At 41.5% G+C, this 27871-nt stretch overlaps 2 protein-coding genes and 1 long non-coding RNA gene across 5 annotated transcripts; 2 read left to right on the plus strand and 1 right to left on the minus strand.

The window, feature by feature from the left end:
- Positions 1-716: 716 nt before the first annotated feature.
- On the minus strand, positions 717-10726 carry LOC121867988. Its single transcript, XR_006089280.1, has 3 exons — positions 10638-10726; positions 5676-5806; positions 717-837 (listed from the first exon to the last, which is right to left on the minus strand). It is a non-coding gene; the product is annotated as an uncharacterized LOC121867988 (long non-coding RNA).
- Positions 10667-27215, plus strand: LOC121867986 (4-coumarate--CoA ligase 5-like). 3 transcript variants are annotated; one of them, XM_042368173.1, is made up of 10 exons: positions 10667-10770; positions 20727-20823; positions 22306-22513; positions 22647-22876; positions 23400-23521; positions 23827-24013; positions 24419-24565; positions 24821-24946; positions 25268-25495; positions 25631-27215. In XM_042368173.1, the coding sequence occupies exons 1-10, from the start codon at positions 10667-10669 to the stop codon at positions 25928-25930; spliced, it is 1749 nt and encodes a 582-aa protein (XP_042224107.1). In that variant the 3' UTR covers positions 25931-27215. The 3 variants fall into 3 exon arrangements, with proteins under 3 accessions (XP_042224107.1, XP_042224108.1, XP_042224109.1); XM_042368174.1 differs by lacking the exon at positions 10667-10770 and adding an exon at positions 18354-18446 and having other exon boundaries at positions 20623-20823; XM_042368175.1 differs by lacking the exon at positions 10667-10770 and adding an exon at positions 18963-19078 and having other exon boundaries at positions 20623-20823.
- Positions 11641-12958, plus strand: LOC121867987. Its single transcript, XM_042368176.1, has 4 exons — positions 11641-11872; positions 12252-12448; positions 12571-12691; positions 12844-12958. Exons 1-4 carry the CDS (start codon positions 11770-11772, stop codon positions 12858-12860), a joined length of 438 nt encoding a protein of 145 aa, XP_042224110.1. The 5' UTR covers positions 11641-11769; the 3' UTR covers positions 12861-12958.
- Positions 27216-27871: the final 656 nt, after the last annotated feature.

Raw genomic sequence — 27871 nt, forward strand, 5'->3', positions numbered from 1 at the left:
ATGGCGGTGATGTAGCCATCTGTTATCTGGTGATGGAGCCTTCTGTCATCTGGTGGTAGTGATGATGTAGCCATCTGTTATCTGCTGTTGGTGGTGGTGGAGATGTAGCCTCCTGTCATCTGATGTTGGTGGTGGTAATGTAGCCTGAGTCATCTGGTGGTGGTGATGTAGCCTCCTGTCATCTGGTCGTGGTGGTGTTGTAGCCTCAGTCATCTGATGGTGGTGGTGGTGATGTAGCCTCATGTCATCTGATGCTGGTAGTGGTGGTGGTGATGTAGCCTCTGTCATCTGGTGGGGGTAATGTAGCCTGAGTCATCTGGTGGTAGTGGTGATGTAGCCTGTCATCTGGTGGTGGTGGTAATGTAGCCTCAGTCATCTGGTGGTGGTGGTGGTGATGTAGCCTCGTGTCATCTGGTGTTGGTGGTGGTAATGTAGCCTCAGTCATCTGGTGGTGGTGGTGGTGGTGATGTAACCTCCTGTGATCTGGTGGTGGTGGTGGTGGTGATGTAGCCTCCTGTGATCTGGTGTGGTGGTGATGTAGCCTTAGTCATCTGGTGGTGGTGGTGGTGGTGATGTAGCCTCCTGTGATCTGGTGGTGGTGGTGATGTAGCCTTCTGTCATCTGGTGGTAGTGGTGATGTAGCCTTAGACATCTGGTGGTGGTGGTGGTGATGTAGCCTCCTGTCATCTTGTGGTGGTGGTGATGTAGCCTCCTGTCATCTGGTGGTGGTGGTGATGTAGCCTTCTGTCATCTGTTGTTGGTTGTGATGTAGCCTCAGTCATTTGGTGGTGGTGGTGATGTAGCCTCTGTCATCAGTCTGTCCCTTGTTCTTCACTTCTGTAAGGTTGGATGATATAAATAGTTATACTGATTTAATGATAAATAGATAGGTTCACAGACTTACTAATTGGCAAAGCAATCAGATACTTATTTACAGTTGGGTCTTTTGCTTAGGCTAGGTCTATATTCAGTAATAGTAAGTCTATTATGTCTACAGGAGAAATAGTGAAAGTTTTCTGATAAATTTAACAAGCATTACATTGCACTTGGACTAACCGAGGTTGGCAGATCACTTCAACAATACAATATTTTGTGGTTAATACAAAAACAGCTTCATCTGTTTTGTATTTTTTACTTTTAGTTATGAATTGTTTTACACTATTGCTGGTCTTGGTGTAGTTTGGTAACTTGTTTCAGTCTTTTATAGCTGTGAAGAAGAAAGTGTTTTTTGCTTGACTACAAACACCAGGTACAATACAGTACTCTATACCACAAAATTATGTTCCCTCCATCTAGTGCCCTGCCGGTTCATACCACTAATCCTTACAAAATATTCTGGCCACAGTCTGTTGAATATCCTATGAGTGATTCAGACTCAGTTGCTTCACTCTATCTGTCAGACTTAACATTTTCAGTGATTGTTAAGACTCTGAGACCAATGTGATCTCTTGTTTTAAATAATTTTTAATTTGGCTTAGCTGAGACATATGGCATTTATATAAACAAATTGTTTATCCTAACATTAGTTTTACTTATTATATTATCTACAATTTATTCTCCAGATGAAGAAAGTCAAGAGTTAGTCCAAGGTATTTCACTCAGTTTACAGCTGAGATGGGTTCATTCCCACATTGTAGTAAACTCCCCAAAGTCAGACTCAGTCTGAATTACCGGTGCACATGCCAAGTTGTAATTGGCCGCATGGCGCAACACCAGTCTCTCACCAACTGCCAGATAATGTGATGGCATCCAGCCAGTGCTGGATTTAAGCACAAGGTAAATAAGCTACAGCTTAGGGCCTCACATTATGAGGGCCCTCTAAATATGTTTGAGATACAGAAAGTAAAAAGATTTGTTATGAATCAATTTGCCCTGGCTTAAATAACTTTCATTTGCAAGTCAGAAAATTCAGTCTAATAATGTATATAATTTTAAAGTATCATTTGGAAACCTTATTAACCAATTTTTCAATTCACCATTCAATGACTCATGTTAGCTGTGTGGCAGTTGATTGCTGCCTAGATGCAGTAAATTTTGTTGTTGTTGTGTAACAAATATATACTTTCTTCTCAGCCTCTACAAAACCCTGGGCAGTACTCAAATTATTCTTGAATCCTGACTCTACAGTACCAAAACATCTTCTGACACTAAACTAGGTGGGAAGCACATGCAAAGGCTACTTCAGCCCATAGGTGAGTTATACAGTAATTCAATTATGTACTGTAATGATGCTTTAACTAATGTCCATACTAATGTACTAATGACAGTGAAGAGGGTGAAACAAGAAGAAAGCTGATATTCTTCTTGAGGAAACTGAGGAACTGGAATGTGTGTTCATGTTCATTGGTTAGATCATTCCACAAACCAACAAGACCCTACAGGATCCACAGATTGGCCTTAGCTTTACACATTGCTCACTAACTTCTTGAAATAAATCCTAGAATGTTTTGATGAAATTGAATCAAAGCAAAAGGAGACCAGTCTGATGTAGACTACAAGTGTGTGAATAAAAGAGAGTGAGAAAAAACAGGTCAGTGATGGTGATGTAGCAAATGATGATGACAGGCTTTCTCCAAGAGACAAATTTCGAGTAAAATCCTTTATTCCCATGATGAATGCCCTTGAAATCAGTGTGAAAAAAACCCAGTCATATACAGTACAATAATATTGCAAAAATATATAAATTTTTAGATGATTTAGAAGAAGAGTTGTGTGACAGTGTAAAGTTCGTGATGAAAGACTATCCAGATGATATTGATGTTAACCTTGTTGAGGAAGTAAAGCACTTTAATGTTTATACCAAGAAAAATTATTTATGCCACCAGGACCACTATCAAGTCATCTTCCAAGATAAGATTTATTTGGCTTTCCCTAATGTAGAAGCAATATTGTAGCTACTTTTCAATCTAATAGTAACAAACTGCTCAGGAGAAAGGTAAATTCTGTAGCTGAAAAGGATTAAGAATGAACTATGGACATCAATGCTGTGAGAAAAGTTCTCTGCATTAAACATTATGTGAATAGAAAGTGAAAAATTTGTAGCTTATCATTGGACGACTTCATCCACGACTTTGCTCTTGGGAAACTACTAAAGAAAATATTTAAAATTTTATGTGATGTTCAAACAGAAGAGACAGTGCCAGTTGCATTACTGCTTCCATTTACTAAGGGTGAAACTGTTTAATTTCTTTATATAATAGTAGGAGTAACCGGAGAACAGATTATCTCAACTGTTACTCAACTCCAGTGTGACGAATCACTTCTGCTCCCAAATTTGTCACGAATACTTTAGTACACTTGACTAACTGTAGACTGGTCACCTTAGACTGGTCCTAGACTGGGTACTCTTAAGCTATGCTTTGCCAACTATGTAACAATATCTTCTTTGTAACAGTATAACACAGTAATGGGGAAAACATAATATCTCTACTTTTACCAACTGTGAATCTGTTGGGTGACTGTTACTTGTTGTATAACAACTACTTGTGAAGCTGTCATATATGTAACATCCCTGGGTTGTCACTACTTGTAAGAATCACTTGTGAAACATGTTACCTTATATTCTAGATGTACTAAAATATAGATCAAAGTTTATTGGGTCTTCAGTAACTTAATCCAATAATTTTTTTTTGTGTATTTATTATAAAAGGTTTCTATGTACACTTTCAAAAAGGATTATCACTGTAACTTAATCACTGTAGCTATGAATGTTAAATGAGGACGGAGGCTATCTTAAAGTAGCTCTTCTAAAATACGTCCAATTGATGTGAGAGTGGAGTGATCTTGAGTAGGGATCCTCGAGGGAGAACGGAAATACAGTGGTCCCTCGGTTAACAAGCACAATTCGTTCCAAAAGGTTGCTCGTTAACCGAAACCATTGTTTCAATGGGTTTTTGGGCAATTGGTTCCAGCTCACTGAAAATTGCCTAAAATCAACAAAAAAGGTAGTAAAGTACACTTACTTTGAGGTGTGTATGTAGAAGGCTCCTTGATGATGATGGGAATTAGAATGGAGGTGGAGGAGAAGGAAGAAGAGAAGGCACTGGGGTGGAAGAGAAGTCACCCCATGGCACCATTTCACCCATAAAATTTTAGTTCTCTTGGTGTAATTCAAGATTATTTTCTTAAAATCAACACTGCACTGCATTAGATATTGTCAATATGTAAAATAAATTTCAAATTGACCAATAATTTGCTTGCAAACACAGAAAAAAGCGTTAAGTTGAAGAGTCTCTCAAGCAAGATGTTACCTCCACTGAAAAGACACAGAGACTGACGCCTGTATGGTGTGTTGACAGGCTGTTTGGCGAGCAAAAAACTAGCTTCCTATACTTCAATTATGTTCAATAATTGTTAAAATAACTAAAAAATTTAATATAAAACCTTTAAAATTATTGAATAGTACAAACTTCTTGATATTTACTAAAATAGTAAGGAATTTAAGCACTAGAACTGATTACTGTATTGGCGGATTAATACTACAGCTGGTGGACCGCCAAATGCAAGCGAAAACATGTGGAGGGGCGCTCGTTAAAAACTCGTTAATCGAGGGATTGCTTGTTAACCGAAGTTAAGAATCTTATGGAAGGTAAATCCTTAACCGAAATCTCGTTAACCGAGGGATCACTGTATATTCGACATCCTCCCTCGAGGAGACGGAAGCACATCAACGATGGCTCTAAATAATGTCTTCCTCTCATCAGGGTTATCAAACTACTGCCCGCAATAGGTGGCCAGAGAGCAGGAAACTTATCCCTTAGCTCAGCACTAAGTGACACGACTTCCCGTGGACACACCTTATCACGTGCTCTGAACCTCATAGCTAGTGGAAAGTTACAGGGGGTGATATTTATACAAGTCTAATGTAATTAACCCAAATTCATATATACAGTATACTGTACTTTTGCCTATAGGACAAGGGTTGATCTGTGCAATGTTTTATGTTAAAAGTCTTCAATTTCATATTTGCCAGTTAGGAAATCATAAAGTATTTTATAATGCAAATAAGGCTTTTTCTAAGATGTATGTGTTATTTAGTTATAAGTTGTTCATTGCATCTTTGCCTATGTATACTGTACAGTATATGTAAATACATAGTTATATAAAAAAAATTATTGACCTTTATGTTAGAATGTAATACACACTTTCTCACTATTAAATACTTTATTATTTTTATGGTATGGAGCCTCTAAATCTTGACAGAGCTTAGGTCTTCAGCATGTCTAAATACAGCCCTCCATCTAGCACTGGATGTAGTGATTATATAGTTACTACAATACAGTACAGTAAATTTAAGTTTAGTGTAATTAAGTTTGGTGTAATACTGTACAGTTCTGTAAATATTTCTACTTTAATGTTTAGCATGTCAGACTAACCAAAGATTAACCAGCAATCATATAGGAAAGTAAGTGTCCTGGAGTTTTCAGTTGTTATTATACCTTTAAAGGGTAATATCAAATGAAGAAATTTTTTTAAAAGGTACTGGATACAGGGAAGTGTACAGATGAGGTGTGTGTGTGAGTGTGTGTGTGTGTGTGTGTAAGATAGTTGTAAATATGGAGGAAAAAGTAGAGATGTCTAATGTTAAAGAAGAGGTACTGCATGAACCAACCTTCTGGAAAACATGTAACAACACACAAGTGGACATACTGGACGTGGCATGCTATATGTTTTACCTTGATAAGAGTTGAGTTTATCTTAGGGCCACTGCAGGATGAGTGAAGGAACTGGGTGAACTTTTGACAGTTTCTCTAATGCATCTTTGTTGGTCGGTCCACTAAGTCTACTTCCCCGACCTCGCCTTCCTCTGTCACAATAAAAAGTGAGTTGGTGAAATACTGTACAGGCATCCCTCAAGATACAGAAGTTTGAGTAATGGAAATTCACATTAAAGAAACTAAACAAATATATGGAATAACCTTTGATACAGAGGAAAAACTTCCATTAGTTACCGGGACACTGCACAGTACAGTACTGGTATTGGTTTGCTCAGACCACATGAGAATCTCCACCCCAACTTATTACACCTAAAGAATCACCTTAATGCTATTTGTGGGGATGAGGTTAGGTTATGTTAGCATTTGGGTGGTTAATCTTTAGGTGAAATAAACTAGGGTGGAGATTCATCAGGTGGTCCCACTATTACAAGGTGCAGTAAACTTGGTGGGTGGGAGGGGTGCTTTCAGTCTTATACTGTGTTTTTCTTTTAATTTGTAAACATGTTAACAGTTTTATAAGGTAAGTTTAAAATTTAAAGACCAAAATATTTTGTGCACAGCAAAGTTAGCCACAGATCTGTAATGTGCAGTTAAGGGTCCAGGAATTTTGGGTGTATGTTTTAAGGCTGCAGTCCCATACTGTACCTAAAATTTCCCATTGAAATACATAGAATGATTTAACATGATTCAACACCACCCACACCTGCTGTGCTGATAGTGAAGTGAAAGAATTAACTGTAATAGCCCCCTGTCTTATAGGCAGAAGTATTATATAAATGGGTTAATTACATTTGACTTATATACTCTTATCACCCTCTGTAACTTTCCACTAGCTATGAGGTAGCATGTTCAGAGCACGTGTTAAGGTGTGACCACGGTAAGTCGTGTCACTTAGTGCTGAGCTAAGGCATTAAATAACTGGCTCTCTGGCCACCTCTTGCGGCAGTAGTTTGATGTCCTTGACGAGAGGAAGACGTTATTGAGAGCCATAAAATACCAATCAACCAACAAAACCAAACCAAACCAAACCTGACCTAACCTGACCTTACCTGACCTAACCTAACACTATATTTCTGATGAAACTTTGCATTTGACATAAAATAATCTATCACAGTGTTGGCACAGCTCTTTCCACCTGAAAACTCAAATCTCAGCTCCCGACACACCCACGTATTGTTCATTGGCTAAGACAAAAAACTCTTGCCCAATTATAAGTTCCCTATCGCTATAGGCAATAAGAAACTCCCCCCCTCCACATGCGCTGTAGATGCTTAAGAAGCTAACACGGAGGTAAGGAGCACTGTGCGATGGGTCAGACCTCTGTTAGACGTAAACAACAAATGGCGACACTTGTGACTGACCAAATCTAATAATATTGAAATAATATCTTGATTATCCTTAATTTCCAGCGGAAATATTAAAGAAGAAAAAGGTCTTAGAATTGTCAAAATATTACGAAAAGAATATTAATAACACCGAGAGAAAGACCGGTGGATGACTGAAATTTCAGCCCCAATTTTCACTGATTATATTAGAGAATACTGTATTATGTTGGGGAAAAATATTAAAATAAGTGAAATCATGTGCTTACCTAACTAAACCTGACCTGACCTATATCTTAACTCACTTATATCTAGAAAACTAAGCATTTGCACAAGAAAATGGATAGAAGGAAAAGCATAATTAGTGTACAAAACGGTGGTATAACTGCAGTTTCGGACAATATGGATCTCAAGCTGTGCAATGTGTTTTTTCCGATTGTTTAGACAATTTAAGATACTTCTTTTATAACGTATCCCTCGCAAATTAGTTAAATATACCGGAATCATCATAGAAGAAAAGCGTCTTAAAATTGTCTACACAATCGGAAAAACACAAAGCTGGTTTTATCAAAGCTCTTCAAAAGAAAATCATAATTACTTTACTGATGGTCACCAGCCATATATTTGCCTTTGCTGCTTTATTAACTTTGGAAAATTAATTACAAGAATTAAAATAAGCACATACCTGCATCAGCTGTTTCCCATACACAGGTAACGTGGCACTGTAGTTGTGTATAATTTATAACTGGCAAAGGTGACAGCTTCACTACCAGGTAAATTTGTTTGTTTACTAATATTCTGGTGTCTGAGCGTGCGCATTTTACCCTCTATTAATAAGGCTAAAAAGGTGATTTAATGGCCCAAAATTATGCTAGACTATTTATAATAATCTAGAATTTATTTAACGTAGTTATACTGCCATATATAAATACATATATACAGCCGTGTTATAAACGAACCCAGGAGGTACTGAAGAGTAGCACGCACACTCTCGGCTACAACATACCAGTTAAAATGTTATTTTAGGAATATGATGCTGAATTATATCTAACCTCAAAAAAATATTAACTTGGTCTTGACAATCGTTTCAGAATCATTAATAGAACAATCAGCTGTTACTGCACAAATCCTTGGTGTAATTCCAACAAATATTGTTTTATCTAAAACCCTCAGCCATGAGTGCTGTCTATATTGTCTACAATGGCCAGAATCTAGACAAGTGTGAATAACTGTAACAGGACTGCACTCTAGCGAAGTGACAAGTTTGCCAACTCAAATTATGTGAAAATGAATTTGCCAATCTTTTAACTGAACATGAGACTTCCCAAACACATCAGTTAAAGGGTTTATTATTGGTAATGTATACTGTATATCAAGTTTGAGGAGTATAGCTGTCTGTTCACAATTTATATGCTGCCTCTGGTGCCCCAAATACCCTTCTGATTAGAAAGCTGATCTTCAGTCATGTTTTTTACCTTTACTTTACTTTTATATCCTCTTCGCCACGGATCGGCTCGTTAGCCGCTTGGACGGTCGGTCACGTCTCGGATACGCACTAATTGGCAAGTACTGGGCATGCACTGGCTCCACATGTATCTGAACCTGCTCCAGTGCTGGTCAAGTCTGGTCTTGAAAGAGCTCACACTCGGTGCCGTTGTAGCGGACCAGAAGTACCGAAACGATAACTACGGAGGCGAGGTTGATGACGTCACAGCATACCAGGCAAAGACTATTTAGTCTTTGATACCAGGAGTTGCCGGAAGACAAAGTAGTGCGCTCCTAGGCGCCTAATTATCTACGAAAAGAAAAAATTGCACAAAAAATTATTATCATATCAGAACTCACTGATGAAAATAATGTAAGAATTGTTACGACCGTGTCGTATTTTTTCTATTTTTTTTATATATAACATGCTCCCATGTTCCATATTATTCCTGTAATGATGTGTTAAATTTACTATTATATATTCTAGTCACCTTACCCTGTGCTGTTAAGGTTTTAACTGTCATTATTTGTTCAAGCCCATCTTATTTCTTTATTTTGTATTGTAACCAGCATTCTTTGTTCTCTAACGACCATCTGCATCGTTAAACGACCCACCGGCGGGTCGCGTGGCGGGAGCCGACCTTATATATAGGACCCACCAACTGACTTGAGTCAGTTCAGTCCTCTTGTCATACAGTCCACATGCTTTGAGTGACACTCGTCACTTGTTACTTATTCTTAATTTATTTGTGTTGTTCCTGTCGCCACCAATGTGGTATATCTATGTGAGTACCTATTTATGTCTCTGTTTGTGTCCATCAGTATTTGCTTAGTTGTATTCAAGTAATACAGTGTTGTTTCACGTTAGTTAATTTCAGTGATAGTTTTTATATGTTTATGCAGTGTTAACGTAATCCAATGCTTTATTTTTATTCTCTTGATGTTTCGATGTTTTGTATCACTTGTGTCTTAAAAGTTTCGATGGTGAATCAATTTGTTGTGACAGCCTACGAGGCTCTTTATTGTGTTAATATTTAATTAATTAAATTCTTAAAGGTTTACTTTATTTATTTTTACTCTTTTAATTTACTAAACTTTTTTGTTTGGTTACGCCTAGAACCTGGATATTTAAGTAAATTAAGAGACGGCGTAACAGAGTATAAACAGCAATAGAAATACTCGTCTGCGGGTTAGCCCTATATATTAGCCAAATTATTAGTGTTACAATAAATGACTACTATTAACAAACCGGCACTTGATTATGACCTCCCAAACGAAATTACGTAAAATGTCCCTCCAACTAACTCGAGTAAAGCTGCCACCGTGAAGATACTGACCCGGAATAGCAATCATCTGAGTGGAAATTTTTTGATGTATGACAATTGAGAATCCTTATCTTGAGTCTCATAAATGTAAGTAAATTTCACAAGAAAAGTTATGTAAAGGTTACGGTCGAAAGTGATGACTCATTATCGTATCTTGTGACCGAGATAGTAGACAGGGTGAGGTTTGAGTTACCACAGTCAGAGGTAGAGAACGTACAGTACCGGTGATTTCTCCATTCCGTTAGTTAATATTCTGAATATACCAAAGGGATCACACGAAGATTAACCCCTCAGCTAATTAGTGTGGTTAACGTTCAGGTGAAATAAGGTAGAGGACTTATCTGCAGCTGGGGAGAGATCGCTAGAAACTGGTATGGTGGGGGGTTAAAATACACCCATAGATTTTTTCCAGTCAGAATCCAACAGGTAAAAAGTGAGTACAACAACATTATTGATATGGTTCAACCTTACGAGTACCGAAGGCTTCTTAACACTGAATGGGGGGAGCCAGACGAAGTGTTTACTTTTAACCAGCAACATTAAATGGATCACATGAAAATTTGCCCCCCCATGTTTATCCCCCCATGTTTGTTCCACTTGATTAAACTGTCTTAACTCCAATGTAACCCAAGCTAATCTAGCCTAACCTAACCCCCCCCCCCGCAGGTAGCGTTAGCTTGTTTAATCATCATTAGGTGAAATAAGCAAATGGGGTTCATTTTCATGTGATCCTGCAATAATTACTACAGAAGTTCTCGACGTTATGGACAAATACTGACTTCCCTCACCTGTATAGGATTCCTGGGAGTTGTAGGAGATGAAGAGCCACGAGACCTCAGGAAGACAACAGGAGGGCAACGAAGAGACGGGATTAGTGCAGGACAATGAGGAAGTGACGGTAGGAAATCCTCGGATACTGAAGTGGGAAGGCGAGGTTCCTCTGCCCCCCGTCCCTAACACCAATTTTGCCTCCTTCGTCCTCAATGTGTTGGCTCAGCATGGTGACAAGGTGGCGCTGGTGAGTGTGTTTATTATCGTGGTTCCTTATCTTAACTTTTTGGAGGCTCTTATGTGATAATTCATAACTGCTCGGATCACTGGTGGCGTGTTCTTATTTTTTGCGTTGAGAAGTATGATTTTGTGTGTGTGTGTGTGTGTAATAATAATAATGAACGGTTTATTGAAAAAGTTTGCAGCCCGAAGGCTGAAAATATACATTGGACATAAATGACTTATTACATACAGTAGGTGGTTTAACAAAAGCCTTCATTAGAGAAAGGTGAAGGAACATACAGTGAACATACAGATTAATGTTTACACTGTGTGTGTGTGTGTGTGTGTAAAAAGCGCATTGAGATTTTCAGTAAAAGTAGGTAAGTAGACTGGTATTTAGCCGAGAATGAATTTGGTTAACTCGAGCAAAAAGTGTTAAGAATGATGAGGAAACAGGCGTGAAGGCACTAAAAGGTTATGATAAAATGTTGCAAATAATGTATATAGTCTAAGTGATAAATGATAAAGAAACATTAAGTCTGGGCATAGTGAGGTGAGAGTTGATCACCAGCACCTTCTGCAGGTGGATGCGGCCACAGGTAAGTACCACACCTTCGGGGACGTGTGTCGGGTGGTGCCGCGGGTGAGCTCGGGTCTGTCGGCCGCCGGGGTGAGTCCTCAAGACGCTGTGCTTTTACTCACCTCCAACCACATTGACTATCCCTTGGCACTCCTGGCCACTGTCCTCACCGGCGCCGTCTGCGTCCCCGTCAGTCCTGCCCTTAAGCCAGGTGAGGTGAGAGAGGTTTAGTTTTCTTTATAACAAACTAACATAAACTAAGTAAAGACAAGCACTCCACACGTCAAACTGACATCAAAGATAACCTGTAAAGTTGTTAAAGTAGCCACTCTTATGCCCGTGATTTAATGAGTCGTCGCTTATTGGGAACAGAGCTGAACACCATACCCAGCCATGACGTCACCAAGGCTCAACCAATTATCCATTGTCTTCTTACTGACCAGTCAGATAGTAAGTAATGAACAGATGTTGTTGTCCGTATCTGAATACGATGATTGAATTTTTCCTTTAAACATAATATTTTTTAGATACAACTTTTGTTACAGTAGAAATTAGAGTAACATTCGGGTACGGCTCACCACTTGTTCTCAGACTATCTGGTTAACCCCCTGGGCACTCTTAGTTCATCCAGCTGTGAATGGGTGTCGAAGTTGAGGAGTAATAGAGGTTAAGTGCCACAATACCTCCTTGTGCACCAGAACTTAAAAAAAAGACAACAGAAATGAAACTTTACACCAGGGTTGTACACCTTTATGCGGATAATCCTCAGTTAAACTTGACCACTTCATAAACTTAATTAATGATTACCTCTTCTTCACCCACACACCAGAGGAGTTGGCCCATGTAGTGAGTGTAAGCGGATGTAGGTGGGTGGTGGTGCTCGAGGAAGCAGTGGGTGTGGTGGAGGCAGCCTTCAACCTCCTGCCTTCTGGGACACTTAAAAAGATGTGGGTGTTGGGTGACCTCCCAGGCACGCCCTCGCTCGCTGACCTTATGAGGACTGACCTCACCGTGACACCTATACAAGTAAGGCCAGCTGACCTATTGTTATCATGTTATTAATACTGTTGATTTTGTCTACCGATGTTAATATTTCTACCAGTACTGTGGTATCATCATCACCTGCCCCTTGTCTCTATCTCCCGCAGGAAGCGAACTTTGACCTCAACAGAGAGTTGCAGTGTTGCCCTTCTCTTCCGGCACCACAGGGCTGCCTAAGGGCGTCAAGCTCTCCCACACCAACCTCCTCACAGCTTTCATCCAGGGAAAGTGAGTAGAGTACTTCTGTACACCGTTTTTTCTTTTCTAAGTTACTTTATGTCTGGTTGGAGTGTCACTTTAATTTGCACGACGGGAGAAGCTACAGCATAAACAAAGAGTATCGATCACTTGCTCGTATTATGTAATCTTTTTTGTCTTAGGTACATACGTGAGATGAACTCAGATGGTCCCAACGTGCTGGAGTCCACCTTGTTGGTCCTCCCCGCCTACCACATATACGGCTACACCATCCTCATGAACTGCTTCTCCTCCGGCAACAAAGTCATCATGATGCCCAAGTTCACTCCTAAGTCGTATTTCGAAGCCATCCAGTCTTACAAGGTAGAGAGAGAGAGAGAGAGAGAGAGAGAGAGAGAGAGCATACATATGCCTGTGTTTCCAACCCCTGACCCACAGCAGTCACTTGGTTAGCCAAATATACGTAATGTAAAAAGTGACGTCCTGTTAACATCGTTAGCACCATGCTTAACGTCTCCCTTCCTTCAGTCTTACCATAAACTGCAGATTTAGGGCGCTTTCACTCTGAGGCCGGAATCGGTCAATTCTGATGCAAATTGTCCGGAGACACGCTACGCGACGCAAAGTTTTAGGCGTAATTATAACGACAGAAAATGCGTTTCCATTGCACCTTGAAATGCGGTGTTTAGTCAGTGTTAATATCGTAAGTTCTATCGTTCAGTCGGGACAGAAGGGCCTACTTCAACTGCTACAGCTTCCTTCCACAAAAATCTCGAAGTATCTCTATTTCAATGTTTGGGATGTGTTTTGTCATAAATGGCGCATCGGCGCTGGACTGCGACAATCGACTGCTAGTCCTCCATGTTGCCAGAGTACTACGGACCATCACAGGCGCCGCTCACAGGCCCACATTAGTGCAGAAGAAATTGGATAATGCGAAGTGCACCACATAGCAGCGCAAGATACTGTACTGACATAACCCGGTGTGGCAGTGTGAACGACTCGCCTAGAACGTGAAGTAATGCAAGGCATTAATCCTTGTCTTTTTTTTTTTTTTCAGATGAAACTGTTGGACAATTTGCGTCAGGATATGTCCGCTTCCGGCGTCAGTGTGAACGCGCCCTTAGCTAGAGACCTGACCAATAAAACATCAGCAGACTATATATAACTCCTCTTTTGGCCACTGATTAACGCTCAAGTCTATCCATTATGTTTCTCCACTTGTGTTGACGATGTAGCCAAAAGACATGATCATTAACTATCGTCCGTACTACAGTATATCTCTCCCTCACTGTCATAGTACCATCAAAGGCCCTGACCTGAAAATATCGCCAGTCCTCAACTAACGCCTCCCACTTCCTTGCAGGTCACGTTCTCGCCCGTGGTACCGCACATCGCTAAGTTCCTGACCAAGACGCCGCTCATGGAAAAGTATGACCTGTCTTCCCTCATGGCCTTCGCCTGCGGATCAGCGCCCCTCCAAACCTACACCCTTCTAGCCCTCATGCAGAAGGTAGGGCCTGTAGTTTATGGACTAATAATAGATAAACTTTAGAGTGTGAAGTAGTTAAATATCTTTATATTCAACTCCATGCTTACTAATTCTTACGTAAAAAGGTTTCCGAATTAAGGTACAACATTACCGTAATATTCCCGCACTCTCCAGTAATCACAAATACCCTGCATTAAGAACTGACACAGCAGTCTCGGCTTTTACCCCCCCCAGCCTCTCCCTCTCTAGCATGTAAAGTACAAATTTTAAGGACTGGCTCTCCCCATGAACTAACAGAGCGGGAAGGGCGCAGGTCAGGGATACGGGCTGACGGAGACCTGCGCTACCGTCGCCACCAATGGAGGAACTGTCGGTTTCCAGCTTGACTCTGTCGGGAAGTTGTTGCCTTATTTCGAGGCTAAGGTGAGCATGTGGCTTCCTGGCCGAATTTACCCTTTGTCATGTATATACGTATGTATATGTCTGGGTTTCTGGAAGCATTTTTAGTATGTGTTTGTCTGATATACATTTGGCTGTAACTGTGTCTCCCTATGTCTGTAGGCCAATGTTCGTGTTATTATGTCTTCCTAGATGTGTGCAACTTAATCCTTAATATCTGAGGCTTTGAATCTAAACCTAAACCACTAAACAGGGAAGCATCCATCTCCACATATCTTAACATACCTTACCTCCTAACACTCCAGGTGGTGGATGTGGAGACCGGGAAGCTCCTTGGAGAAAAGCAAGAGGGCGAGCTGTGTCTCCGGGGTCCCTCCGTCATGCTCGGCTACGCCAACGACCCGAAGTCGACGGCTGCAGCCATTGACGCGGACGGATGGTTCCACACGGGAGATATTGGCTACTTCGACGACCAAAATTTTATCTTCCTCACTGACCGCTTGAAGGACCTGATGAAAGTAAAGGGATTTCAGGTGAGCCGAGGTGAAAGTTGAATTTTAATGGGATAAGTGCTAATCAAGGGGTTCTGGATAAACTTAAGTGATAACCAAATATATATATATATATATATATATATAATTTCAATCCCTACAGTACTTTGTTATACGACATAGCATATTTTGACAGGTCTCCCCAGGCGAGTTAGAGAAGGTGATCCGGGAGTTTGAGGGGGTGGAGGACGTGGCTGTGGTGGGAGTACCCAATGACAGGTACGGTGAGGCGCCTGGCATGGGTCGCCCGCTCAACCCTCTCCTCGATGTAGAAACTGCAGGACTACGTGGCGAAGAAGGTGGCCCCATCAAGCAACTGACAGGGGGCGTGGAGCTGGTGGACGCTCTGCCCAAGAATGCCATGGGCAAAGTCCTCAAGAAACACTTGAGAAATGCCTACGTTAACCCTAAAGGCCAAGCTGTGATGTGATGGTGCTCACTTATCTTCTGACGCATAAAAGCATCATGTGATAAAGTGGTGGTATCTTATTCCAAAGTGTGTACATAACTGAAGTAATCTGTGAAGGTAGCTGGTGTATTTACGTGAGTTAAGGGGGTATATAGTGAGTTAAGGGGGTATATAATGGTGAAACAGTGTGAGGCACCGTGATTGTTATCTTTGAGGAGGCATGTATGTATGTAACATACAGACGGTACAGTATATATAAATTGTAACACGCATTCAGGATTCAGTACAAGCCTGTCCCTCACAAAAAAAAAGCTTATTCACCTCCAACCCCTTTCTCTAGTCAAGGATACTGGCTACGGGTCTACTGAGCCCATATCTTCATAAATAGAACCAATTGACAATTTTAAGTATTCTTTTTAAACCCCCAAATTAGTAAAGATTGACTACTCTTATTTTTCGAAGCATTTTGGCTGTACACCATATTCCAAGTCCAACTAAAAATGTAGTTAAACACGCAGATGAATTACCACCGTATTATTCACTTCTCATTTTAAACGTATTCGGCGACTACAGCTTAGTCCAGCTTACTAACGTGAGGTTCACAGAGCTGATTTATGGAGGACGGACACCCGGCAGCCTTAGGAGGACAGGGACGGTAACACAGAGATGCTGTACACGAACCAAGGTGTTGAAACTCGTCTTTTAGATCTCAGCTCCCCTCTTGCGTGTCTGAAGGAAGTCACCTGAAGGGCACTTCTCTACTGCCTCTGGGATGACACAATCCTCTGCCGGAACATAATAAGATCCTGACTAAGAAGATAGTGGCAACTTCTTAATAATAAAATGAAGCCAGGAAACCATACTGCTTCAGGAGCTTGAAATCACCAAAACAACTGTCATTTTGAAGTTGTTCGTAGACTGATAACTCCTTTTATTTTCATCACTTAACACAAGCGGACAAAAGTAACAAAATTCCACCAGTTTGTAATACAGAGTTTAAGTTCACTAGGTGGCGCCATACTAACAACTACACCTGCTAGTAGGCGTGTCACCAGATATCGAACCATAAGAATGAAATAAAAACAATGATGGTCCGGTGGTCTCTCGCCTTACTAAAATGTCAAATTGACTTCATTTATAAAGTTCTAAATTTACTTTGTTCCAAAATCCTACAAACACACACACACACACACACACCTTGACCACCGAAGGGTCAAGACGTACCTGGCGCTCCTCTCGGAGCAGCCAGGTCAACTGTTAAGTTGGCCCATACCAACTCCCTCCCCTGAACCCTCCTCCCCACCGGAGTATCAACAAGTTCACGCCAGAAGTTGCTATTTCATTTAGGAAAGGAATGGAACCAGTGTTAAACAGAGGTGAACAGTGGTGAACAGTGCTTAAGTCAGTGAGAACAACTCAACAGTAACAGTCGACCCAAGTTAACCTTCACACAGTGAGGTCCCAGGTACCCAGTGATAACGGCCCGTGAGACCCAACAACCAGCGATGTGTTAATCCGTCTACGATAGGAAGGCCTGGGACCACACCTCACTCATATAACACCGTCTGTGAGGGAATTACTACACCACGTGAGGCCCCGCATAACACCATCTGTGAGGAATTACTACACCACGTGAGGCCCCTCATACACCATCTGTGAGGGAATTATAACACCATCTGTGAGGAATTACTACACCACGTGAGGCCCCGCATAACACCATCTGTGAGGGAATTACTACACCACGTGAGGCCCCTCATAACACCATCTGTGAGGGAACTACTACACCACGTGAGGTCCCTCCTAACACCATCTGGGAGGGAGTTACTACACTACGTGTTTGCTGTTCAACACCTACAATAATCTGAATGTTCACTGTATGTTCCTTTACCTTTCTCTAATGAAGGCTTTTGTTAAACCACCAATGTATGTAATAAGTCATTTATGTCCAATGTATATTTTCAGCCTTCGGGCTGCAGAACTTTTTCAATAAACCGTTAATTATTATTATTATTATATATACATCCTTGACCACAGGAGGGTCAAGACCCATCGGGCGCCCATTCATGCTGCAGCAGCTACCCCGGCCAATGTTGGCCCATTAATCAAGTCCTTCTCCCCGACCCATCCTCACCACCGGGATATCAACATAATCCCAACAAAAGTGACAATTTCATGTCGTAGAGAAGTGGGATCAGTGTTAAACAGTGATGAACAGTGTTTAAGCCAGTGAATTCAGCACGAGACAGTACCAGTGAGAGCCGTGACCCACCAGTGAGGTCCACACCCAGAGATAAGTTACCCATGGGAACCGACCACCATCTGATCAGGCGGTGTTAATCAGTCCACCCTGGGAACAACTGTGGGTCGACTTTACACCTGACCATAAAATAACACAACACCACTTAGCAGAGAGTAAGGTACTGTAACACCACACCACCCGGTGTCTCCATGACCACGTGAGGTCCTCCATGTCAACACCTATGGACGAGTGACTGTACCACGTGGCCTCCGTGACCTCATACAGTAGGGCAAGAGACCAGCCCGGGCCATCAACTGTAAAATATAATTTGTATGTTCAATTCATGTTGCTTCTTCTTTTAGTAATGAAACGCTTTTGTTAAACAACCCACCTACCCCACATCTTTGTATGTAATAAATCATTTCTGTCCAATGTATATGTTCAGCCTTCGGGCTGCTGAACTTTTTCAATAAACTGTTATCATAAGAAATGCAAATGACTTTACTTGAAAATAAACAAAGGCATGTATGTATGTAACATACAGACGGTACAGTATATATAATTTGTAACACGCATTCAGGATCAGCTCGAGACTGGTCGGGCTAGTGGACGGGGACAGAGTGAGAGCAGCCTTGATGTTCAGTGACAAGGCTGCTGCGGGGAGTGTTAGTGCTGCTTCGTGTTCAGCAGCTGTGGTGAGTGTCAAGTGCTGCGTTTATCATTTATATTTACAACATAGTGTCAAGAACAACTCTTACAGCAGCAAATATATTATAAACAGCATTTCCTTTTATAAACCTCCGCTTAAATTCTTGCCGCTGGTAGAGTCCATAGCTATAGTATTTGGGTAAATTCTATGCTTCGAAATTATGAACTCTGTAAGGTGGCTACAGGGTTTGTTACCATTCAAGTGTCAGCGTAAACTTTAACGTTTTGTTTTCTCTAAGACAAATCGCACATTTTGGAAAGGTTTGGTTACATTAAGTTCATCTTTGGTTGGTTCTTGTTGTCTGAGAACTGTAAGGTCCTCTTCTTCTCTACAATAACATCGTACACCTGGCAGACGACCCACAATTAATATATTCAGCAGACGATCTTATTAAAACTGTGTTGTGCTTGCCTCGCCCCGCCTCGCTTCAAAATATACAACACAAGTAAATTGATAACACACTGATTCCCATGTTGTCACACACGCGCGCACACTCACTATACTGTATACATAGTCCATGTACATATACCCAGCAGGCAGGCAACCTTTGTTTCAGTAAAGTTCCTGCTGGATGGCAACACAGGACCTAGTTTTTACTGAGCATGCACAATATACTCGGTAAGTAAAGTCTCTTTCACGAGGGTCCGATGAATTTGGAACTGAACAATGCAGTTGTCTTGCTACGGTTGGTAGGCGTGATTATGAGACATTTCCTACCTATTATGGGATAAATCAGTTTATTTCATTCGAAATATAAAATTATTTATTTCCAGTATGACTAGTGAATGCCAGTATGCCTCGTGGGCCTTTATCAAAAACCTTCGTTCGTGGTGTCATTTTATTTTGCTCAAGAATTGTAGATTTTTTTTTAAACTGAGTACAGACCACTCCTGTGAGGGGGGGGGCGTGATGTTAGTGTGGCACTACTATACTGTATATATTACACAACATCTGTTACCGGAGACTCATTTTCAGATCTTGACTATGGCATTATGACAAAAGTATGATTTTTTCCTTAAGTTTCAGAACACATTTATGACATGGGTTGCGTGCACTCCACAGGGGGCAGGCAACCCAAGCATCCACTTAAGACAAGCTCCCGCGTATTTGTAGTCACTAAAAGAAAGCCAAGTCACGTGTGTATGAGTACATGAGCGAAATAATACAGACTAACACAGATATTTTGGATATTAACCGAATATTTTATAAGTGTGTCAATGATATAAATATTATGTCAGTATGTAATCAAATCTGTTCTAATATATCCAGTGTGCGGTAAAATAATCACATATAAATTTATTTCATGTACAGTCTATATTTTTCAGGTGACTTTCTGGGGATTAACTTTTTAGTAATATTTTCACTGAGGCTTTTACTGTAGGTTCAGTCAAGAATAAATTAATCATCATATACATTAGTCTATCGTCCTCTCCGGGTACAGTAACGTTAAATGCGCAAAATCAGTTTAAAAAAAAGGTAGAGGTTAAGCTTCGGACCATAATCCTTCTGGAGATGAAGCCTAGGTTTTTCCGATGGTTTTTGATGAGTTTTATTCGATTTAGATATTGATTTTCGTCGGGAATCACTCGGGTTTTTTTAGATAGCACTCTCCCCCCCCCCCTCCCCCACAGTCAAAACGAGTGATTTCAGACGAAAATCAATATCTAAATCGAATAAAACATCACAAACCATCGGAAAAACCTAGGCTTCATCTCCAGAATTATTTTGAGACTTAACCTAACCTAACCAAACAAACCTGACCTGACCTGACCTGACCTAACCTAACCAAACAAACCTGACCTAACTTAAGCCGTGGACGAAGAGCGACCCGTGTACAGGAGTAAGATGAAAAATAGCTTAAAATTTTTCAGGTAAACACACCCCATATCTCGGTTATTATTCATTTGCGACGGAAATGCCATAGAAGAAATGTCGTCGAATTTGACCTTAAAACACCCATCAAAATAATTGTAGCTAATTATGATCCGAAACTTAACTAATACCCACCAAAAATATAAACTCGCCATTGCTGGAAAAAAGAACCAATGAGAACAGACATAATGGGAGTAGATTTATTATGGGTTAGAATATATGATTATGAAAGGTAGACGGAATTGAAGGCTACCAATCAATTATTTGTTTGGTTTATTTTGTACCTGTAGAGAGCCCCCTGGGATTAGTTGAAGATGAAGTACCACGGGAATTTCGGAAGACGGCAGCGAGACAAGAAGGGACGAAGAAGAGTAGGAAGTCCTCGGATACTGAAGTGGGAAGGCGAGGTTCCTCTGCCCCCCGTCCCTAACACCAATTTTGCCTCCTTCGTCCTCAATGTGTTGGCTCAGCATGGTGACAAGGTGGCGCTAGTGAGTGTGTTTATTATTGTAGTTCCTTATTTTAACTGCTAGGTGGCGCTAGAGAGTGTGTTTATTATTGTAGTTCCTTATTTTAACTGCTAGGTGGCGCTAGTGAGTGTGTTTATAATTGTAGTTCCTTATTTTAACTGCTAGGTGGCGCTAGTGAAATGTTGTTGTTCCAGAGTGCAGGGTTATTGTTGTTGTTGTTGTTTTGTGTAGGTGATTGTCAATGACTTCACGTAGCCTTGTCTAAATCCCCGTCTATCCCTGAACTAAGTAGTGTTTATTTTTTTTATTAACACAGTTGAAACCATGAAATTACAATAATCATCTTCTTGTCTTCTTTCGTGCATATGCATTCCAGGTTCCTAAGTTGAGCTTACGCATGTTTATTCAGTGTCCAAAGCTCTGTTCTTCTCTGACAGTACTGGCCAGCTGTCAGTGGCACATTTTTTTTTATTATTATTATTTATCGGGCACTCCCCCACATCCTTGTGTAAGGTAAAGCGCAGCTTCCGCAAGCAAGGAAAGTAACGCAGTGGGACCTTTTGGTGTCGAAAATCCAAGAGGAATGCGCGAAAATTGTTTGTAGTGTCTGTATATAGTTGTTCAAGGGTAAGAACTGATATTCTGAGGATGGAAGCCCGGACCTTTTCTCAGCACACGAGTACTATACAGTATAAGGAAAGAGAAAAGGTTATCTATGACTTAAAGGGGCCAGAGGTCGCCCATACCTCACTCTAGTAAAGCAACAGCCAACCACACCTTTAACCCTAAATTCGTGATTAAGGGAAAACCTGAGTTCTGCTGTATGCTGAGAGAACATGAGAAAAATGTCATAAATATATATCATTAAAAAATAAGATATGTGCATGCAGAAATAAGAAGAAAAAAATCCTTTATATGCCTCTGTTTTGCCGTATGTGGGTCCCAGCGACTCGATGGGTGTATGGGGGGGGGGGAGGGTGGAGCTTAAGGATGTCAGGGGCGAGATTTTCACTAGTTATGATGAACCACCTTCCTCACTACAGCTAGCAAAATCTTCTTCACCTCCTGTACACATGGTAGCGGTACATGGGAGACGGCGACGAACACCGGTCTTCCAAGCTCTGTGACGCGGTACTGAGAGGGCTGTTGCCTTACTGTGAGACGAGGTTCACTGGGACACAGATACGCTTTATACTACACCTGGCGCGTAATTTTAAACGGTGGCGCAGAAATATTGTCCCATTTGATATTATATGTAACAGTCCAACACTTGATGTTAAAGTTGACAGATATTAACAAAATATTGGCTGAACTTTCACCAGTAAAGAATCATAAGAGATCTCCACTCCTCTGTTTATCTACTGTTATTGTTAGTCTATTTTTGCTCATGAAAATATGTCCTTGAAACTTATTGACGTGACTTTGGGAAGTACTTTAACTTTAGTTTTGTCCTTTAAAATAGTGGATAATTTGGTAAAAGTTCACAGTCAGCACCTTCTGCAGGTGGACGCGGCCACAAGTAAGTACCACACCTTCGGGGACGTGTGTCGGATGGTGCCGCGGGTGAGCTCAGGACTGTCGGCCGCCGGGGTGAGTCCTCAAGACGCTGTGCTTTTACTCACCTCCAACCACATTGACTATCCCTTGGCACTCCTGGCCACTGTCCTCACCGGCGCCGTCTGCGTCCCCGTCAGTCCTGCCCTTCAGCCAGGTGAGGTCAGATCAGGGAGTCTAGTTGCTTCTCTGCATCTACAGTAGAAAATGCAAATTTCATCTCAATTCCAGATTTACACCAAACACCAAGCTACACCAAATTAATTATCGACACTTCTCCCACACACCAGAGGAGTTGGCCCATGTAGTGGGAGTAAGCGGGTGTAGGTGGGTGGTGGTGCACGAGGCCCTAGTGGGAGTGGTAAAGGCAACTTTCAACCTCCTGCCACCTGGATCACTAAAAAAGATGTGGGTGTTGGGTGACCGCCCTGGCACGCCCTCGCTCACTGATCTTGTCAGGACTGACCTCAACGTAACCGCTGACCCTATGACGACTAACTTTACCTTGACCCCTGCAGAGGTAAGGCCTGCTGACCTATTTTATAGAATGTGAAGTAAAATATTGGTAAAACGAATGTATAATTCAGTGGTAGATGGTGGAAGGGAGAAGAGAACACCGAGAATAAGATAGTAGAATAGGAGGGTGACGTACATCCAGGAAGCAACAGTGTACGTGAGTGAGAAATGAGGGAAAAATGGCTGGTGATGGTGATGCTGGGCTGTGTTGTAATAGAAGTAAGCCAGGTGGGTAGTTGGGGCCTTGTTGTGGGAGTAGTGAGCCATAGCCCTACACATCGATTACAGGATGAATATTGAATGAATGAATGGCAGTGCATGAAGGGGGAAGTGTGTGTGTGTGTGTGTGTGTGTGTGTGTGTGTGTGTGTGTGTGTGTGTGTGTGTGTGTGTGTGTGTGTGTGTGTGTGTGTGTGTGTGTGTGTTCTTGATGCCGACCACCTTGTTTTATAGCGGAATTAGGTTTTGAAAAAGTAGGAGCAAAAAATCTCCGCCACCACCTGACCTTCTCTCCTTTACCTCCTGCAGGAAGTGACCTCTGACCCCCGACGGAAACCTGCAGTGATGCTCTTCTCCTCTGGCACCACAGGACTACCCAAGGGCGTCAAGCTATCCCACACCAACATCCTCACAGCCATATTCCAGGCAAAGTAGGTGTTGCCCCCAGTCCTTACTTGAGTGTGTGTACTCTACTGAAAGGACGTTGGGTCGATTTAGTCTGGTTATTGTTGTTATTATTGAATTAGAAGAGCTACAGCGGTCGAATTAGGATGATATTTAGGTTCAGTTCAAGTCAGAGTCGTGTACTGTACATTGCAAGCTATGGACAACTTATGTGACGTCATCTTGATTTCATTGCACAACCCCCTCACATGAAAGATGAAAATCAGTCATTTCAACGATGAGAATCAGTCACATCAACAATCAATGGTTCACAATGTCTCTTCCATCTCAGGTACATCCGCAGTATAAGCAGCACCCCAGTGTCTGCCGGTGAGGTGGACGTTACCCTACTAGTGCTCCCCGCCTACCACAGCTTCGGCCACACCATCCTCTTCAACGACCTTACTCTGGGCGGCTGTGTGGTGATGATGCCCAAGTTCACCCCAGAGAAGTACTTTGATGCCATCGAGACCTTCAAGGTGAAGGAGGTGGGGGGATGAGAGGGAAACATGAGGAGTTGGAAGAGGGGAGGCAGGCGATTGTGAGACAGAATTCGTGTGTGTGTGTGTGTGTGTGTGTGAGCGGGGAGGGGGTGATGAGAGTGATCAGGTTAGAGATAGAAAGGATACTGCACTAGCTCCTATAGTCCTGCCAGTGCTTCTCGTAAACATCACCAAGAGAACAGTTACGGCCTCTTATGTGTTCACGTACTCACTGTTAATATCAACTATAGTATCATCAAAGCAGCAGACCAACAGTATAATAAACATCGTCAATATCCTATACCTCAGAGTCTTAACCAAACATTTAAACAGCAGAATTATTGACGAATTCCTACAGTAAACATTGTCAGTCCTCATCTAACGCCTCACACTGCCTCACAGGTCACGTTCTCGCCGCTGGTGCCGCACATCGCTAAGTTCCTGATGGAAACACCTCTGATGGACAAGTATGACTTATCCTCCCTTCGTGCCTTCGCCATTGGGTCTGCGCCCCTCCACAACTCCACTCTCGTCGCCCTCAAGCAGAAGGTAGGAACCGAAGTTTACGAGACTAACATATTACTAAACTTCAGGGACCGAATTTACTAAAAAAAAAATTCGCTCACCGTCAGCTTTACTGATCCTTAGGTACGAAGATGTCGGAAATTTAGTTTAAAACATTTGAACATTGTTCCCTCACTCCCGTGTGTCCATAGATTCTAAGGATTAATCTATATGTATTAGCTCCTCCTTCTCTACTACTTACACATTTTAAGGACTGACTCTTTCCCCCTGAACCTCCAGAGCGGTAAGAACGCGACTCAGGGGTACGGGCTGACAGAGACCGCTGCTACCGTCACCGTCAACGGCGGGGCTGTGGGCTTCCAGTTTGACTCCGTCGGGAAGCTGATGCCCTATTTCGAAGGCAAGGTCTGCATCTGTCTGCCTGTGGGACTGTGTCTGACTGTATGTATGCTTGACTGCCACTATGATGTAGCGGTGCATTTTTTATCTTTATGCCTGATTATTTCTGGTTGAGTTGGAGCCTTTCTAGTTATGTTATTTTGTCTGTGTTTGTCCGATATAATTCTGTTCATGGCTATGCATCACGCTATGTACTTACAGGTACTGTATGTCTGAAGATAGATAGGTCCTCTAGTTTTAGGTCCAGATAAGTCTGTGGGCTTAAAAAGGCTTAACCTTTACGCAATAAAAACATATCTTAACATACCTTACCTCCTAACACTCCAGGTGGTGGATGTGGACACCGGGAAGCTCCTTGGAGAAGAGCAAGAGGGCGAGCTGTGTCTCCGGGGTCCCTCCGTCATGCTCGGCTACGCCAACGACCCGAAGTCGACGGCTGCAGCCATTGACGGGGACGGATGGTTCCACACGGGAGATATTGGCTACTTCGACGACCAAAATTTTATCTTCCTCACCGACCGCTTGAAGGACCTGATCAAAGTAAAGGGATTTCAGGTGAGTTTATGTAATAAGGGGTGTTGGGTGAATTTTGATGATAATCAAGGGATTTCAGGTGAATTTGGTGGCAGATAAGGATATTTTTGCTATGATTCCTACAGCATATTGCAATATGGCTTTTTTTTCTGACAGGTCTCCCCAGACGAATTAGAAAGAGTGATCCGGGAGTTTGAGGGGGTGGAGGACGTGGCTGTGGTGGGAGTACCCAATGACAGGTACGGGGAGGCGCCCCGGGCATGGGTCGTGCCCGCCCAGCAGCACCCTCACCTCGATGTTAAGAAACTGCAGGACTACGTGGCGAAGAAGGTGGCGCCCATCAAGCAACTGACAGGGGGCGTGGAGCTGGTGAACGCTCTGCCCAAGAATGCCATGGGCAAAGTCATCAAAAAACACTTGAGAAATGCCTACGTTAACCTCAAGGCCAAGCTGTGATGTGATGGTGCTAACTTATCTACACTTTGACGTAGATAAGTACACTTGTGGTGCAGCAATAACTCTACAGGTGTATGTATATCACTTCAGGTAATTCGGGTGGTATAATCGTTGCCACGTGGTGATGCTCGCAAATGCACCAATTTTCAAAAGATGTCAGACCATGTAATGTATATCGTTTAAGAATAACAAATGAGGATATTACTGCAGGAGCCGGACTTGTTTGGAGCACTTACTCTTCTTTGATTATTCAGTTAAGATTTTATTTATATATTCTACATTTATTTGTCGTCAAACTTAATAAAACTCATTATGATGTCCTCCCAGCACACGATTATTGATCTTAATTATGAAATCAACACCTGAATACATAGTAGCATCTCTTAAACAGGATCGACACCGAGATAGTGATAGCTACCCATCTGTTTATTGGAACCCTATAAGAAAATTAATAAAGTAATGTTAATATTATCTTCACAAACTCTAACACTATCGAGGTAGAAGTGAGTGTTACAGTTTAAACCGATAAACATATCAAACACCAGCTGAAGTAAGGTGTATACTCTGGTATAATAAGCTGTGGTATACTCGTACAATAATACAATTTGTTAAGAGTTACTGAGTATAATACCGTATATAAGGGACACCTCCATATAACGGATTCATCTCTCCATATAATCCGTTAAATGGAGGTATCTCATGTAACGGAGCTTCGATATAAAGGACTTCCATCTCTACAGTATATACACCCCTGTATAGTAGTTCGTTAGATGGAGGTTTCACATCTAATGTACCATCGATATAACGGACTTTTCTCTATATAGTCCGTTAAAAAGAGGTTTTACTGTAAATACATCACTGCGTCTTGGGAACTGAACATATCAGTTTTAAGGTTCCTGTATAAACATTGAGGGGCTGAGATTAACCTGTTAAAACCCTCAGGGACTCTTCGCCATATTCCAGAGGTTAAATGTAAGTGTCTTTATGGTTAAGAATATTGTGAGTTGAAAAGAAAAAGGTAAAGAAGTAGTTAATTATATAAAGCTACGTGAATACCTGTGTGTGTGTGTGTGTTGGTCTGAATTTTGGGGTTATGTCTGAATATCACAATTTTTGAAGTAATATTTAGTTCACCATGTACTTCTTAAAGACATGTTTGTTTAATTCTGTAGTAAGACAACAACAATAATAATAATAATAATAATGCGGGATCTTATACTACAATCTATAATGATTCTGATTTGGGCTCAAGCTGAACAATAAAGAAATTAACATTAAAATTTAAGAATAGTGTTTGTTCCCCTCAGATGTTTATTTTAAGTAAAAAGTGTGTCAATGCATACAGAAAAAGGCCTAGGTTTGGCCCAAAAATTAAATTTTGTTGAAAATGAGATTATAGGTACTCCAGACCATGCTGATTTCGAATATATGGTCCCCGATTCGATTGCGGGGTAATTAGTGACTTTACTGACCCTTGGATAATTTAATTACATATTTCAATGCTAATTACTCGCCAACTATGGGTTTCCAAAGTACGATTTTGGTGTTAATGTGTCATTCTGTAAGTACTTAATTAGTTTTATCCTCTTTGACACTGATCGACTACTTAGCCACTTGGGCTGTTATGCACTGTTGACAAGCACTGGGCATGTACTGCTCCTAGGAAGTAGCTGTACCTGCGCCAGTGTTGCTCAAGTCTGGGTCTTGAAAGAGCTCACACTCGGTGCTGTCACAACACTGGCATGTTGTTCTAAAAGTTCTCAACTCTCGCTCCGAAAAAGTTTGCCTTGAAAATTTTTTGAACTTGTAGCTTCTTCAACCTTAAGCTGTGACCTTTAGTGGGGCGGACATCCACCAGCTCCACATATGGACACTCGACTGAGTATTGTCCTCAGAGGGGTTTATAGACTTCTATTAGGTCACCCCTTGCTCTCCTATAGC

The sequence above is a fragment of the Homarus americanus genome, unplaced genomic scaffold, assembly GCF_018991925.1.
Source record: "Homarus americanus isolate GMGI-L3 unplaced genomic scaffold, GMGI_Hamer_2.0 scaffold37032, whole genome shotgun sequence".
Classification (NCBI taxonomy): Eukaryota; Metazoa; Arthropoda; class Malacostraca; order Decapoda; family Nephropidae; genus Homarus; species Homarus americanus.

Excerpts from the sequence above, each read along its gene's own strand:
- LOC121867987 (XM_042368176.1), top strand. The coding sequence starts at position 11,770 with ATGAGTCGTCGCTTATTGGGAACAGAGCTGAACACCATACCCAGCCAT. Across the intron at positions 11,873-12,251 it reads TCTTACTGACCAGTCAGATA|AGGAGTTGGCCCATGTAGTG; the intron begins GTAAGTAATGAA and ends CCCACACACCAG. Across the intron at positions 12,449-12,570 it reads TCACCGTGACACCTATACAA|GAAGCGAACTTTGACCTCAA; the intron begins GTAAGGCCAGCT and ends TATCTCCCGCAG.
- LOC121867986 (XM_042368173.1), top strand. The coding sequence starts at position 10,667 with ATGAAGAGCCACGAGACCTCAGGAAGACAACAGGAGGGCAACGAAGAG. Across the intron at positions 10,771-20,726 it reads GGAAATCCTCGGATACTGAA|GTGGGAAGGCGAGGTTCCTC; the intron begins GTGGGAAGGCGA and ends TCGGATACTGAA. Across the intron at positions 24,947-25,267 it reads TGCCCTATTTCGAAGGCAAG|GTGGTGGATGTGGACACCGG; the intron begins GTCTGCATCTGT and ends CTAACACTCCAG.